Genomic DNA, 15,813 nt, shown 5'->3' on the forward strand with positions numbered 1-15,813 from the left:
CACATTACAATTAAAACCAAAGAAAGTAAGCATGTAATCATTGATGGGTATGGACAGCTCCAGGCCTATATACGAGCTGCTCTTATATCACAGGGAATTATTTAATATCACAAGGGCCTTACTTATTTCCAGGGAAAATCACTGTAAACTTGCTAAATTCACATCATTGTATTAAAATATTAAGGGCATATTACAACTTCTATTTTCTTGGGTGCCTGGGGAAGTTATTCATCTTGGTTTCCAAAGGGAATTCAGGGTCCACTATTGGGAAAAGAGCTTGTGCCAGACAGCTGGAACTTAGGACAACCAATGCTGTTGGTACACTTAAAACCAACTTAATGAGGTATGCTGCTGTGACTGCTCTTTAAAATATTTAATGTTGTACAATAAAACAGTGAAATTTTGCTGAAAATATTCATTATTTGACTCTCTCTTGTTACCAAGAGACTTTCAGAGAGAGCTAGCAATGAGACATCAAATATTCCAAAGTCAAAATTAGAAAACTGTCAAAAATACAAAGGCCAGTGTGATGGCTCATCTTGGTTTATAATTTGACTGGGTCTCGAATAAACTTAGGAAAAAGCAGATGAGCACATCTATAAGGGATATTGAATCAGATTTTTTAGGGATTAATTCATTTCACATAATGTATACTGGTGGTTTTTCTCAATGTCTGTGTATTCTGGTGTCTTTGGAGGTCAGGCATGTGCATCAGACCCACTGGAACTGTTTTTATGGATGATGCACTACATCAGGTCATTGCTGGAAACCAAAACAGTATCTTCTGAGTGAGCAGCCAATGCTTTTAACCACTGGGGCAACTCTCCAGCCCTTGATCTGGTTTTTGAACTGTGAAGATAACTATAAGTTCAGGAAGGAACTTCACATCACAGCCAGATAAAAGGGTGGCTATGAGGGAACATAAGAAGGTGAATGTGGTTGGAGAATGTCCTAGGAATCTGCCTCTGAATTCGTGATGGCAAATTCCCCAAACCAATTATTTGACATGAGTCACACACCATGATACCCTTTGTGGATTCCATGACTCTTTGGTGTTTAGGGACTCTGGAAGTCACAATCATACACTCTTTGGAGAAGAAAATTCAAGATTTGGGGCAAGATAAGCTTAACTTCATGTTAGGACCAAAACCAACTTTACAGCCTTTTACATGAGAGCTGAATACACAGGTCCATATTGTGTTTCCATCATAGAAGTACTGTCTTGTCAGAAATCACTGACACCTGTACCTCATGATGACAGAGGAAAGGACATCCACCAACCCTGCCCTAATAGAGAAAAGGTCCTGTTCTCAGGAATCACCAAGTACAGTATTAGATGATGCTACCTGTGTCTAGAACTCTACAGTAGACTGAGCCTATCAGCCTTGACCAGCCAGTTAGTGACATGGGAAGGGACTCTGACATTCCAGTGTTGGTTACAGAACAGTCTTGGAAGCTTCTTTCAGTCCAAGGGAAGAGAAGACATCATGAGTGTTCTTGAACCTTGAACTCACACAAAGACTATTGACACACAGCATGTCCATCCTGGCCTAACAGATGCTGACCCACAAGGGCTCATGTAGATGTTCCATTTACTGCAGGAAAAAACCACAGTTGTTGTCAATGCCCAGTAATATCCTGTAGCTCCTAGTCACAGGTGAGGAAGTCCCAACCCTGAACCACCTATTTCAAGCCTTGGAGGTCTTTCCAATAGTTCTGTACTAAGGAGCCACAAATGGAATTTAACTGAATGCAGCTGAGTTCTCATTTGCCAGAGTGTGAAATAAGGGGAAACCTGAACCAGATGATGGGAGAGGGCAGATTTAGGGTAAGAATGAACCCAATGCCCATCTTCCCAAGAGGAATACTAGTGGCCCCAAAATGATCTGTTCAAGGCCATTTGAAAGACTGATAGTCCAATGTCTCTCTGATATCCAAAGATGGAGAAACTGATATTACTGTGTGCCCTGGACAAAAGCTTAGGCTTTGTTCCCTCAGTATGAATTCTCCTTGGGCTCTGTGAGCACCCGGAAGGCAGTAAAAATGCAGTAGTATACAGACTTTCTCTCTCTCTCTCTCTCTCTCTCTCTCTCTCGCTCTCTCTCTCGCTCTCTCTCTCTCTCTCTCTCTCTCTCTCTCTCTCTCTCCTCCCAGTGAGCTGCTGAGCTTTCTATCATAGAAGATGAGACCAGCAGATGTAGTCAGACCTCTGGACACAGATGCCACTGGGAAATTCCAGATGGTGATGACCATAAAAAGGCTTGATTTCCCGAGAGAGAAAATATGAAGGGCAGAGCGATGGGAGTGGGAAAATGATAACAGACAAGTCAGTCCTCAGAAACAGGCCATGGTGAGATAGCTGAGGAAATGTAAGAATCTATTTGAACACCCTTCTTCTTTCTCACATAGTTCTCTATAAAGCCTTCTCTATCAGTGCAGCCAGGCCTGATGGTGTCCTTAGGAGGAAACATGATCGTGATAATTCCATCAGGAAACTGGGTGGAAATTCCTTCCCTTCTAGGGACAGACTAAAAATCTTGACCTAAATATTAGCAGGAAACATATTCTGGCATATGCATGGAATGATAGACATTATCAACATGAGCATAATCCAGAATTCAAAGTTCTATTATAAATATGTGTCAAACTCATGTGTATGTGTGTGCATGTGCATGTGTGGGAGGGTGTGGGTTTGTATACTTCATTCACAGAGAATAAATAATGGGAGATATGTTCCCTCGAATTGAAGAAGACAAAGAATTTGATCAAAAGTCAATAATCAAGATACAAAAGTACTTCAAAAAGGATAGATAATCACTCACTGGCCAAAATAACAAAACACCAGATACAGCGTGGTTGCACCTGGAATCATAAATACATCCTGCATTCAAGATACAGCCACTTCGATTCTGCCCAGCACTGAGATAGATTCAAGGCATGGACTCCCCTACATTCTACCATTACCTGTTTGTGAAAAGCATTCTCAGCTGGGCACACTGGATGGACACATCAGTTGAAAGAACTCACCCAGCAGAGTCTATCTCTCTATGTGGTCATTAACTGTGGTCCATGCGGAGTGCTATGGATGGAGGCCATGGGGCAAGGTTGGAGAAGAATTGTGACCTCCAGGGGAGTTCATGACATCCTAGAGAGTTCAAGTCCATCAGCAAACATGCTGCATCTGCTGTAACTCTACATCTAACCTATCTGTGTCAGAGAGGACTCATGGGATGGCATGTGTGGCTTGCAGTCATCTGAGGCAAGTTCATCATATGGAGTTCATCCTACCAAGTCAAGTGTTGGTGTTTGGTTTCATGCAAGTTTGTGGAGGAAACAGGGTACTCCAGCAAAAATTTTGGCTTTTGCAGAGGCAGGGAGAAGCCTTTTTTTTATTGTTAGACAATTTACACCTTAGCAAGTCAACTTCCCCATAACAAACCTCTTATCTGAAATTTCCCCAAAAAGACAAATGCCAATGCAATTCTCAGGGACAGGACCTCACCCTTTAGTGAGTCCTTCTACAACCAAGTTTTGTATAGGTTTGAACCTTCCAGGGAGAACTCAGATAAGATTGATATACTTCAAACAGAAGGTAGTAGACACAAAAGGTAAGAATCACAAAAGGCAAATCAAAGCCCAGGCACTAACACTGCAGAAAACAAGCTCTGTGGGAACTCCTGATATACAGCCAGGAGAGGGCAGCACTTCTCCCTGGCAGTGATGCCTGTGTTAGGTAGGTATGAAGGAGCTCACAGCACTCAGTGAAATCCTGACTGGTTCAAATGACATGCCTCATCACTTATTCTGAGGTCAAGAAAAACAGCTGCCCATGAAATCCACAGAAAAGAGACACTACAGCCATGTGGCACACTGGGCATAACAACTTACAGGGGTGCAAAAGAAAGCAGGGTCTGTGATAAGAATATCTCCATAGAAATGGATATAATGAAAACTTGGTACATATGCACACTGTGGGAAATTTATAGGAAATATATTTAATTCTGTTCACCACAAACTCTAGGGGACTTTTTCTTTACTTTGATGAGACAGGGCCTGATATAGCCCAGGCTGACCCCAAACTCATTGCATAATAAGAATTTCCTTAAACTCCCTATACTCTTAGCTCTACTTCTGAATGAAGTTAAAAGACATGAGCCACAACAGCATATTTATACAATACTGGGGATGAAACCCACTCACAAGTACTCTACCAAGTGATCATTTTTCTGATTCAGTAAAGGAAATATACAGACAGAGTTAAAGGATGATAATTATTCATATTGACATTGATATGAAGAGGAAATTAAGAATGTGTTTGGGGCTCATTAACAAAAGGAAGACATGCTCAGTGATACCTGTCTCTTTCTCCGTGTGACAAACAAGACATCTGTATCCTGGATAGATCCTGTGAGGTGATGCTAAGTTAGACAATTCCTTCATGTGACACATTCCTAGCATGTGGTCATTACTGAAGAGGTTGAAAAATTTTAAGACCCAGACATGGTGGATGATGACAATAAACCCTTTTCTAGACAATGCATAACAGTTGAACATCTGAGCTCACAGTGGTTGTGATGACATCTACAAGCCCCACGTAAGCTCAATGCAGAACAAATCTAGTATGGTGATGGGAGATGTGCACAAAGTCTCACCCATAGATGAAGAACTACTGGCATTTCATGCTTACTGCAAGAGGGAGAGTCAGTTTTCATTAATGGTGTGTCCCATGGAACTATGCCCATGACTATGGGAAGCAGAAATTCAGCTGCATGAGCGAAAGAGAACAGAAATTTATGTGTATAAGGAAAAGAAGTGGACTTTCTACAACTCACAGGTCAAAGAAGGAATCAAAAAGCAAATCAGGTCAGTGAGCAGGGAACTAGCAAGAGATGGCTAAGGGACATGGGGAGGTTGGGAGGGTGGACTCCATCAAAACACAATACATACTGCTAGGACAATTTCCAACAATTAATATATTAAGTCCGTGGCCAGGTTTGGTGGCCTACACCTTTAATCCAAACACTTGGGAAACAGAGGCAGGAGGATTTCTGTGAGTTCTAGCCCAGCCTGGCCTACGTAATGAGCTCCAATGAGAGAGCCTGTCTCCAGTCAACAACAAAAATTATTAAACCCATAAACATAAGAAAAATACAGAAGATGAAGAATGGATAAATAAAATGTGGTACATATACACAATGGAGTACTACTCAACAGAGAAAAACAATGACATGATGAGGTTTGCAGGCAAATGGATGGATCTAGAAAAAAATCATCCTGAGTGAGGTAACCCAGACTCAGAAAGACAAACATGGTATGTACTCACACATAGATGGATACTAGATGTAAAGCAAAGGATGACTAGACTGCTACTCACAACTCTAGGGAGGCTACCTAGCAAAGCGGACCCTAAGAAAGACACAGGGATCACTCAATGACAGAGAAATGGATGAGATCTACGTGAGCAATCTGGACATGAGGGGGGTAATGAAGGGCAAGAGTAGTGGAAAGAGAGCTTGGGAGAGTGGGAGATCCCAGCTGGATCAAGAACAGAGAGGGAGAACAAGGAAAGAAAGACCATGATAAATGATGCCCCCATGGGAATAGGAAGAAGTAGAGTGCTAGAGAGGTCCCCAGGAACCCACAAAGATACCTCCACCATAGACTACTGGAAATGGTTGAGAAGAAGCCCAAACTGACTTACTCTGGTGATCAGATGGCCAAACACCCAAACTGTTGTGGTAGAACTCTCATCCACTGACTGATGGAAGCTGATGCAGAGATCCATGTCCAGGCCCCAGGTGGAACTCTGACAGTCCAATCAGCGATAAAGAGAAGGGATTGTATGAGTAAGAGATGTTGAGACCATTATTTGAAAAAGCACAGGGAAAAATAACCAAACTAGTGGAAACACATGAACTATGAACCAATTGCTGAGGAGCTCCGAGCTGGATCAGGCCCTCTGGATAAGTGAGACAGTTGATTAGCTTGAACTGTTTGGGAGGCCCCTAGGCAGTGGGACCAAGGCCTGTCCTTAGTGCATGAGCTGTCTTTTCAGAGCCTAGGGCTTATGTTGGAACACTTTGCTCAGCCTGGGCAAACAGACAGGGGGACTGGACCTGCCTCGACTGAATCTACCAGGCTGAGCTGAATCCCCAGAGGAGTCCTTGCCCTGGAGGAAATGAGAATGGGGGGTGGATGGGAGTAGGGGGAAGGGGAGAGAGTAGGGAGGACATGGAAATCCCTGACTGATATGTAAAATTAAATTATAATTTTTTTTAAAGAAGAAAAATATAGGAGTTGGGGATTTAGCTCAGTGGTAGAATGCTTGCCTAGCAAGCTCAAGGCCCTGGGTTCAGTCCTCAGTTCCGGCACAAAAAAGAAAAAAGAAAAATAAAGAAGATTGAAAAAAATTAAAGATTAGAAATTTACAACTTCAGGATAATGTGGAAGTGGCTCAGGAGTGTAGTATGGCTCAAGGGTAGTAGAATACCGGAGGCCCTGCCATCAATCCCTAGCACTAAAGAGAAGAGGAAATAAAATATTTTTACTGAGCTCTCTTTCTCTTCAACGAGGTGGCTGAACAGACACAAACATAGAGGTCTTTGGTAAGGTCATGATGGGCAAGATCATTACCCTCAAGGTCTGGTTACTCCATCAAGAATGGCAAGGCTGAGATTCAAGACAAGAGAGGAATCCCACCTGACCAGCAGCAGGTAGAACTGCTGCCGGCAGATGGAGGGTGGCTGCACCCTCGCCAACAGCAAGGTCCAGAAAGAGACTCACACTTCACTGGATGCTGTGCCTGTGTGGTGGCCTGAAAAGCCATTCCTTTGCCAGTTTCTCCACAAACACAACTGTAACAAGGCCATGTACTGCTGCCCACAAATGCTGTACATGCCTGAATCCATGTGGTCAAATGCTTCAAAATATGTGGCCACACCAACAACCTGTACCTAAAGAATGTCAAATAATGCTAGGACCTTGTTTGGTCCAGGACCCATGGAGAATCATTGGATATTTTTTGCCCGAAGTAGAAGGGCTAGAGAAAGTGATGGTGCTGAGATTGGACTAGTGACATGGATGAGTGTATTAGTGCTGCTGCCAACCTCAGCCCTGACTCTGATCTACATTGTGCAAGGGGAAATCTGTCTTCTATACTTGTCCTCTTTCCTCCATGAGTGTCTGTGGCACATTTCAATGTACACACATAAAGCAGAAAATAAGTGTAATTTATTATTATTATGTGAGTGTAATTAAATGAATGTGATTTAAAGTTGTAATAGAAGTACATACATCAAAAAGGAACAAACAACCAAAAGTAGTGATATTCATTTGTAACCCATCACTAGAGACTACGAGGAAGATAATGAGAAAGTTTATTCCATGCAGATGTACACACTGAGAAGTTCACAGAAACCTTCAAACATTTTGAATACCAAGAAGAATTTTACATAAAAAGTGTGAAAAGGAATAAAGCAAACCCACACGTAAATGTGTATTTAATATGGGTGATGTTCATACATGTCTGCTACCACCTGGTCCCAACAAGGATGAGGATAGATGAGACAGACACTGATGGGACTATGGAAATGTCATCCATCAAAGAATTGACTGCAGAGTCTACTACCTGACCTAGCCAAGCCTTGGGGAAGTCAGAGCCTGGCACCTGAGAAGGGCACTTCCTTTTCCTTTGGGTCTACTGCAATACAACCAAGTTACGGGGAGTGCCCAGCCTCCAGATGCCCCACCCTGTGTTTCTTGTCTTTCCAGACAGTCTCTGGAGCTCTGCCCATAAGAACAGTTGCAGCCTCCAGGAGGAGATGCCATGACCTTCACCTTCACAGCCTTGCTCTGTCTGGGTGAGATGTGGAAAGGGGGCCAGACACTGTGGGCTAAGAATAACAATGCCCCACAGCCCAGCATTGGTTCACTGGGTAACCACAGGATCTCAGGGAGTTTTGAAGAGTGGGAACTGCTTAAGCTTCAGGGACAAAACTCTCACAGGGAACTCTCTTCCAGGACTGACTCTGGGCCTGGGGACCCCAGTGCTGGCAGGTGAGTGAGTGTCTGAGATGTCCTGACCTTCACTTCCCATCATTCCTGCAGCCATGCCTGGGCAGTGAGGATGGAGAACAACACATGTGTGCTGACCCTAGGGATAGCTGGAGGTTTGGGGTTGGGTCTGCATTCTGAGGATGGTTGTCCTAGGTCCTAGCTGCTCTTTTCCTTGCAGGGACTCTCCCTAAGCCTATCCTCAGAGCACAGCCAGACTCTATGGTCTCTGAGAATATGACAGTGACCTTCTTGTGTGAGGGGACCACAGAAGCCAAAGAGTACAGTCTCTACAAAGATGGGCACAAATATTTAAGACACACAGAGATTCCACAGACTTCTGAGGACAAGGCGGAATTCTCAATCTCAAAAATAGACCACAAACATGCAGGACGATTTCGCTGTCACTACAGGACCCGTGATGGCTGGTCAGAGCTCAGTGACTCCCTGGAGCTGTTGGTGACAGCTGAGAGGACACAAAGAGTCTCGAGCCTCAGGTTTGACTGCATGAAGTGGGTCTGTTCACAGGAATGGCTCTCGCCTCACAACCCAGCAGGACAATGAGGCCTTGAGAACGTTTAACTGATGCCTCCTTCTCTCCTAGGAGCCTACAGTAAACCCAGTCTGTCAGCCAAGCCCAGTCCTGTGGTGAGTGAAAGAGGGAATGTCACCCTGAACTGTATTTCAAGGCAGCAATACAGTAAGTTTATTCTGGTTAAGGAAGGACCACAGAAGCTCTCCTGGACACAGGACTCACAGTATAACTACTCTACTAGAGAATTCCAGGCCCTGTTCTCTGTGGGCCCTGTGACTGCCAGCCAAAGGTGGACATTCAGATGCTACAGCTTTAAAAAGAACAGACCACAGGTGTGGTCAGAACCTAGTGATCCCCTGGAGCTCCTGGTCTCAGGTGAGGAACCCTAGCTTTTCCCTTGAATAAAGTTGGCATTATGCATATGTTCAAGGAGGCCCTGGAGTGTGGTGTGTGTGTGTGAGGACCCATGGCTCCTGAGTCACTTACACAGTGCATAGTAGAGTGAGACATAAGATACATAATCCAAGGATAAAAGTGACAGCAGAGTCCAGGAGGTCCAGGACAGAGATGAATCCTTAGGAGGTCTTCTGTTTCTCTGGATCAACTCATTTAACATCCACAAGAGCTCTGGGAACCCACCAGAAGAGAGGGAGAAAGGCTACAGGAACTAGAGCCTTCAGGACATCAGGTGAACATGGCCCACATAATCAAGTATGCAGGGATCATGAGAGCTCACAGAGACTTAAACAGTCTTCCCTAGGCCCTCTGCACACAAGCTGTGGTTGTTTACATTGGATGTTTTGGTTTGGTTTGGCCTGAGTTTGGTTTGGTCTTTTAGAGTTCCACTATGTAGCATTGTCTGTCCTGGAACTAACTCCGTAGACCAGGATGGTCTTGAACTCACAGAGATCTGCCTGCATCTCTTTCCTGAGTTCTGGGATTAAAGGCATGCACCAGCACTGACTGACTAGCTTGGGGTTTCTGTTAGATTCATAACAATGGGAGTGGGTATGTCTCTGAATCTTTTGCCAGCTTGTGGGATCTTTTTCCTCCGTTGGGTTGCCTTGTCCAGCCTTAATATGAAAGTGTGTGACTAGTCTTATTGCATGTTGTTATGCCATGTTCTGTTAATATCGCTGAAAATCCTGTTCTTTTCTGAAGAGAAACAGAGAAGTAGTGGATCTGGGGGAGAGGTTAGGTGAGGAAGCTGCCGTCAGAATGTATTGTATGAGAGAAGAATAAAAGAAAAAGAAAAAATAAGTACCATCCACAACCATGACTTTCTCTGTGCCACTTTCAGACACACCCAACCCCTTCTCCTACCTCCGAGCTGGGACCCTCCACAAACCCACCATCCAGGTGGAGCCAGGCTCTGTGGTCACTTACAGAAGTGCCGTGAGCATCTGGTGTCAGGGGAACATAAATACAGAAATATGTGTTCTACATAAAGAAGAAAGCAAAAAACCCTGGGGCATACAGCCCCCAGAGGTGCCTGGGAACAAGGCCAAGTTCTCCATCCCTTCTGTGACACAGCAACATGGGGGACGATATCACTGTTACTGTTACAACTCAGCTGGCTGGTCAGAGCACAGTGACACCCTAGAGATTGTGGTGACAGGTGAGGGGAGTGTCAGGGTCTCAGCCCCAGGCTCTGCTCTTATGTTTTTCCCTTCCCAAAGCCTAGCCCTGGAGAGCATTTTGGCGTGTGATCCCATGCAATAGTCTGCTTCCCTCTCTCCTAGGAATCTACTACAAGAAACCCCACCTGACAGCTCTGCCTAGGCCTGTGATACCCTCAGGAGGGAATATAACTCTCAAGTGTGTCTCATGGGAGGGATATGACAAGCTCATTCTCACCAAGGAAGATCAGAAGTTCCTCAGCTCTATGAACTCACAGTATATATACAGTATTAGGCAGTGGCAAGCCTATTTCTTTATAACTTCTCTGACCCAAGATCATATACGGAAATTCCGATGTTATGGTCACTACAATGATACCCCACAGTTATGGTCAGTACCCAGTGACCACCTGAAAATACACATCTCAGGTAAGTCAGTCCCATCATTGATCAATCATTTCTTAACATCCTAAGCCCTTCCCCATGGACCTCTCCCACTGGTTAGTTGTTGGTAGATAGTGGTAGAGGAAGAGCCTAGTGGCTGACACAGAGTCCTGCTTCTGGGGAGAAGCAGTGACATGTGCAGGGCAGGAAGGGAGGGGACAAGTGTTTGGTAAAAACCAGTCCCTCAATCCCTAGCCTGTCACCTTCCCTCTAGGTCTGTCCAAGAAGCCCTCCTTTCTGACTCACCAAGGCCATATCCTGGACCCTGGGAAGAGCCTCAACCTGCAGTGTTGCTCTGACATCAACTATGACAGATTTGCTCTATACAAGGTAGGAGAAGACAATCTGACCGAGCACTGGAACCAACAAACCAAGGCTGGTGTCTCCTTGTCCAACTTCACACTAGATTATGTGAGCAGCTCTACGGGAGGCCAATACAGATGCTATGGCGCACACAACTTCTCCTCCGAGTGTTCAGCCTCCAGTGACCCCCTGGACATCCTGATCACAGGTATGGAACCAAGAAGTTTCAATCAGGTACTTAGCCTCTGCATAGGCTGTCATGGAGAAATCTAGTAGCTGATGGCTGGGATAAATGACAGAGCTCTTATTAGGGAACAGATGTAGATGTAGGGGAGCAGGAAACATGCTCAGGCAGAGAAAAGAGAGAGAGTACCAGGTGCTCAGGGCAGACACAGATGAGGTGTCAGCTCAGAACACTGAAGGCAGCCTCTATTATCCCTCTTCTCTTTAGGACAGCATCCCTTCAGCCCTTCCCTCTCACTGAAGCCTAACTCCACAGTATACTCTGGAGACAACGTGACCCTGCTGTGTCAGTCAACATTCAAAGTGGACACTTTCATTCTGTCCAAGGAGGGGGCAGACCACCAACCCCAGCGACTAAAGTCAACGTTCCAAGTTTGGGAGTTCCAGGCAGAATTCTCCATGAGTGCTGTGACTTCTGCCCTCTCAGGCACCTACAGGTGCTATGGTTCTTGGGACTCATCTTCCTACCTGTTGTCACATGGCAGTGCCCCTGTGGAGCTCATGGTCTCAGGTGAGGTGACTCTTTACTCTCAGGGTGACTTACAGTCCAAACCCTAGGACAGCCCTTGACTTGGGTGGGATTAAGGGGACAGTAGGCAGGATAGTCAGAGTCACTTTTCCTGCCAGAGACGTGGATGACAGCAGCAGGGTTCCTTGTAGTAATGTCCACTCCATCCTCTATTGTAATGTAGGTTTCAGGTAGACAGCATGGGGGTTGTGGAATGTTACAGAGCAGATGTAAAAAGTGAGCAGAGGCAGATCCTTCGGTTAGCATCTAACTTTCATCCTACACTTGTTCTTTTCCTAGGCTCCATTAGACCTTCTAGTGCACCACCCTCAAGGCCTATGCCAACAGCTGGTGAGTACCAAAGGGCTTGGTGCAGGGTGTATGCTCCATCTCCAGGGAGCCTGCCAGCTCATGGGCCATAAAAGTCCTCATGTGTCTGTTGCTTCAACTTCTGAGTGTGAGAGGCAAACAGATCCCACAGAGACCCCAGAATCTCAGGGTTTAGTTTGTGCTACAGAAGGTGTCATCCAGAGAGAAAAAGATGTTTAGGCTCAGTCTGGAGGATGGACCAGGTGGGTAGGTAGAGAACAGGAAACCCAGACACTCACCTCCCCGTCCTGCCACTAGTGAGAACACAACTCTCAGCCACGTGTAGTCAGGCCTCAGAAGGCTATTTAAAGACCCTGCTAGAATGAGTGGCCCTTATGGACAAAGCTACTTGTGGACTTGACACAGCTCTTTCTGAGATGATAAATTAGGCAACTTCTTCCATTTCTGGACTGCTGCTTCTCTGCATATAAAAGGTAGAAATGTGGCCCACATCTTCGAGTTGCTTTCAGTGCCTTGGCTGTGGCTTCTACTGACAGAAGAATCCTTCAGAACCTTATTCTGCAGTGTATCTGTCCCACAGTGGCTATGGTATGTTAGGTACCATATCGTTATAGTAGGGGTAGGTACACAGCCATGGCAGGGCATCCAGGCTACCTTCTTCTAGATCATGAGCATACTTCTAGTATTATCCATGATTTTTGTGACCTCCTATCTCAGTGGCACCTACAGGCACTACAGTATATGTCAACTCATCTCTGTACCTGCTGTCATGTGCCGTTATCCTTGTGGAGTTCATGGTTCCAGTTCAGGTGGTCCAGGTATTTCTGAAATAAAGGGTTATATCAGCATTCTTCATTTACAACAATTGTTGACTAGGTCTGGGTTACAAATGCTGTAGAGATTCAGTCTGATGCATATTCACCTTCATGATGGTGGAGGCCAACATGGATATTCCTAGGAATACTCACTACAGTCCCTGTTAATGGAATCCAAAATGTATCACATAGTCTGAAAGAACATCTTTTAGAGGCCACAGACAGATAGAGACTACTAAGGAGAAACTAGTCCCCAGGGACAACCTCTACTCAACACTCTTCAGTTATCAGTATTCACAGACCCTTACTGTCAGGGCATGTATGACCCATAATGTCTCCAGAGGAGGATGTAGCTTTTCTGTAATAAGTATAGGTCCTGCTATATTTTCCTTTTGTTCAAAACAGATCCACAGCCACAGCTCAACCTCACCAGATAGAATTTGTCATGAGAACCTGAAAATAACAATGATCACATTAAGCAAAATAAAATCCAGCAGTCTCAATCAAACCTGCTCCTTTGTGAGGTCTGCAACATTTCACTTCAGGGTGAAATAGAGAAATTGAGACTAATTGAATCGCCTTCTTTTGACAGCGAAGAAAGTCTTCTGCCTGCCCTTGGTGCGCTCATCTGAACAAGAAGTTTGTGCATAGAGCTGCCAGGGGATGTACACAACTTACTCTGAGTCTCCTAGTGTGATGGAAGAGCTGCACTATTCTCTCCTCACTCTATAGCTGTTCTGTTTGTCTCCATAACTATTATTTGTAAGGATGACAAAAGTAAGGGTTAGATATGTCAGTCTTTGGATCTATGCTTAGTGTGAGCTAGCCATGCCATTAGGAGAAATATTGGGTGAAAGACCAGTGGCTTCCCATCTACTATCTTTACTGGTTCACACACACACACACACACACACACACACACACACACACACACACACACTTCACATCTTCTTTTGAGAGCCAGAATTACAAAACACTCCATGGCACTGCCCCACACCTTGGTCCTGCGTTTTCGAAGTGATATGTGAAACAAAAGAGATGGATAACAATCTACATCAGAAGGATGAGCTCCCACCTGAACTGGACATAGAGAAATTTCTTGTACTGATGTGGGGAGAACCATCTGGGAAAGTCTGTCAATAAGACACAGGTTCTCAACCTTAGCAGAAATCACATCTCATCTCTGGGGCAATAAGGTAGTTCCTCCTCAACCACACCTTCATGGTCTCTGGGTACTCAGAAGAGTTCAGGGGAATGCTCAGGTCACAGGAGAGATGGGAGAGTCTAAGTGTGACAATGGAACAAACACTCGGCAAAAACACCCATTGAGGAAATCATCCCTGACTGAGGATGTGAGTCCACACAACCTCTGCTGAGTTCACCACAGACACCACACTCAGAATGGTCTATGGCTGCTCAGTGCAGTGACTTAAGATCAAGGCCAGAAATGACTTAACAATTTATTCTACTCTGAATTTGACATTTTCCCTGGTGTTTGCACAGTGGTGCTAAACAACAAGAACTGGTAAGGATAAGGGAGGAACCAAGCTATGCCAGGGGAAGATCCATTCCAGAACTTCATGAGTTTTACAGGATGAGAATGTTGGGGATTGACAGTAAATGAGTGGAATGCAGCTGGAACACTCAGGTCTCCTGAACAAACACATCTCACTCCTCTTCTTCCATTCTCAGGATCAGTTGAGACTATCAGCCCATCCTAGGACATTCCCAATCTCAAGAGAGTTGCCTAAAGAGAATTCAAAGTCATAGCCCTGAAAACAGAGGGCCAAGTTCTGTCCAGTGAAGGCATGATCCCTGGCTGGACATTTAGTTATCTTGGGAACATTTAATTATCTTGAGAACGTTTCAACTGTCCCTAACCTCTGTAACTTCTTTGTCCACAACCATAGCCTCAAAGGACCACACACTGGAGAATCTCATCAGGATGGGGATTGCTGTCATGATCCTCATAGTCATTGGAATTCTCATCTTTGAGGGTTGGTGGAGCCAGAGGCAGGCCAAACATGTAGCTGGGATGTAATCAGAAGACTAAGAAGTACATCTCACAAGATTCTAGAGCATGGAAAATAAATCTGATGGTCCAAGTTTTCTGTACAAATGTCCATTTCTTATTTTGAGGAACTTTTGTGAGAAAATGTCTGTAGAGAGCTGCGTGTAGCCGCACCCTAAAGATGGCTCTGGCTTCTACCCTCTGCCTTCCCGATGGCAAACACTCTTTATGGTAAACAGCTCCTTATTTGGCTATGGCTGGATTCGTGTGTTGCTGGCATATGCGTGAACCTGTGGACAGTGCCCACGTGGCTGCTTGGGGTTGGCAGCCCAGCCCTACTTAGGTGCTGGGAGAGGCTTGCCCCGGGGAGAGAGAGAGAGACACAATGCAATTAAACAAGGTCTGATTAAACTGTGATAAGAAGGATCCCGGTGTCGCGCCATCCTTGCTGGTCGAGGCGGGCGCGACAAATGTCCAGGGAGCAAACATGATTTAGATGCAGTGAGAGGTGAGAGGTGTGAGGGTTGTGATGAGATGCTTCCTAAGCAAATTCACATCCCTCCAACTACTACAGGCATTTGCTGACTGACACAATTCTTTTCTGAATCTATAAGGTGAGGGAATATGCTGTCTCATCTGTTGGGCATGGGTCCTCAGTTCTGTACATTTTTCCTTCCCTCTCATGTGTCATTTTCCATTCTTATACATTGCCACATTCTCCATGGCAGGAGGCTCTGTCTGTTGTACTAGAAATGGTGAAGGTGCCTCAATACCAAAATAATAAGTAGAATCAGAGCCCAGAATTCAAAGTTACTCTGCTTATGATGCCACAAAACTCTCTCCATGACCCTCCAACCTTTCAGGCTTCAACAGTTATTCCTCATACAGTTTCTCTTGACTATAAAGCCAATGTTACCACACTGTTGGAATAAAGACTGACTGTCAAGGTAGTG

The 15,813-nt window shown here is 45.0% G+C and overlaps 1 protein-coding gene across 1 annotated transcript; it reads left to right on the plus strand.

Annotated features, from left to right (window-relative positions):
* The first annotated feature begins 7,825 nt into the window (after positions 1–7,825).
* LOC118590044 (leukocyte immunoglobulin-like receptor subfamily B member 3) lies at positions 7,826–14,890 on the plus strand. Its single transcript, XM_036197845.1, has 10 exons — positions 7,826–7,859; positions 8,020–8,055; positions 8,234–8,522; positions 8,661–8,962; positions 9,918–10,205; positions 10,330–10,635; positions 10,865–11,161; positions 11,405–11,707; positions 12,005–12,055; positions 14,760–14,890. Exons 1-10 carry the CDS (start codon positions 7,826–7,828, stop codon positions 14,888–14,890), a joined length of 2,037 nt encoding a protein of 678 aa, XP_036053738.1.
* The last annotated feature ends 923 nt before the right edge of the window (positions 14,891–15,813 follow it).

Source organism: Onychomys torridus, chromosome 1 (assembly GCF_903995425.1).
Source record: "Onychomys torridus chromosome 1, mOncTor1.1, whole genome shotgun sequence".
Lineage (NCBI taxonomy): Eukaryota > Metazoa > Chordata > Mammalia > Rodentia > Cricetidae > Onychomys > Onychomys torridus.

Bases quoted from the DNA above. Each gene is read 5' to 3' on its own strand.
- LOC118590044 (XM_036197845.1), top strand. From the start codon at position 7,826: ATGACCTTCACCTTCACAGCCTTGCTCTGTCTGG. The intron at 8,056-8,233 runs GTGAGTGAGTGT...TTTTCCTTGCAG, and splicing joins GGGGACCCCAGTGCTGGCAG to GGACTCTCCCTAAGCCTATC. The intron at 11,708-12,004 runs GTGAGGTGACTC...TTCTTTTCCTAG, and splicing joins TGTGGAGCTCATGGTCTCAG to GCTCCATTAGACCTTCTAGT.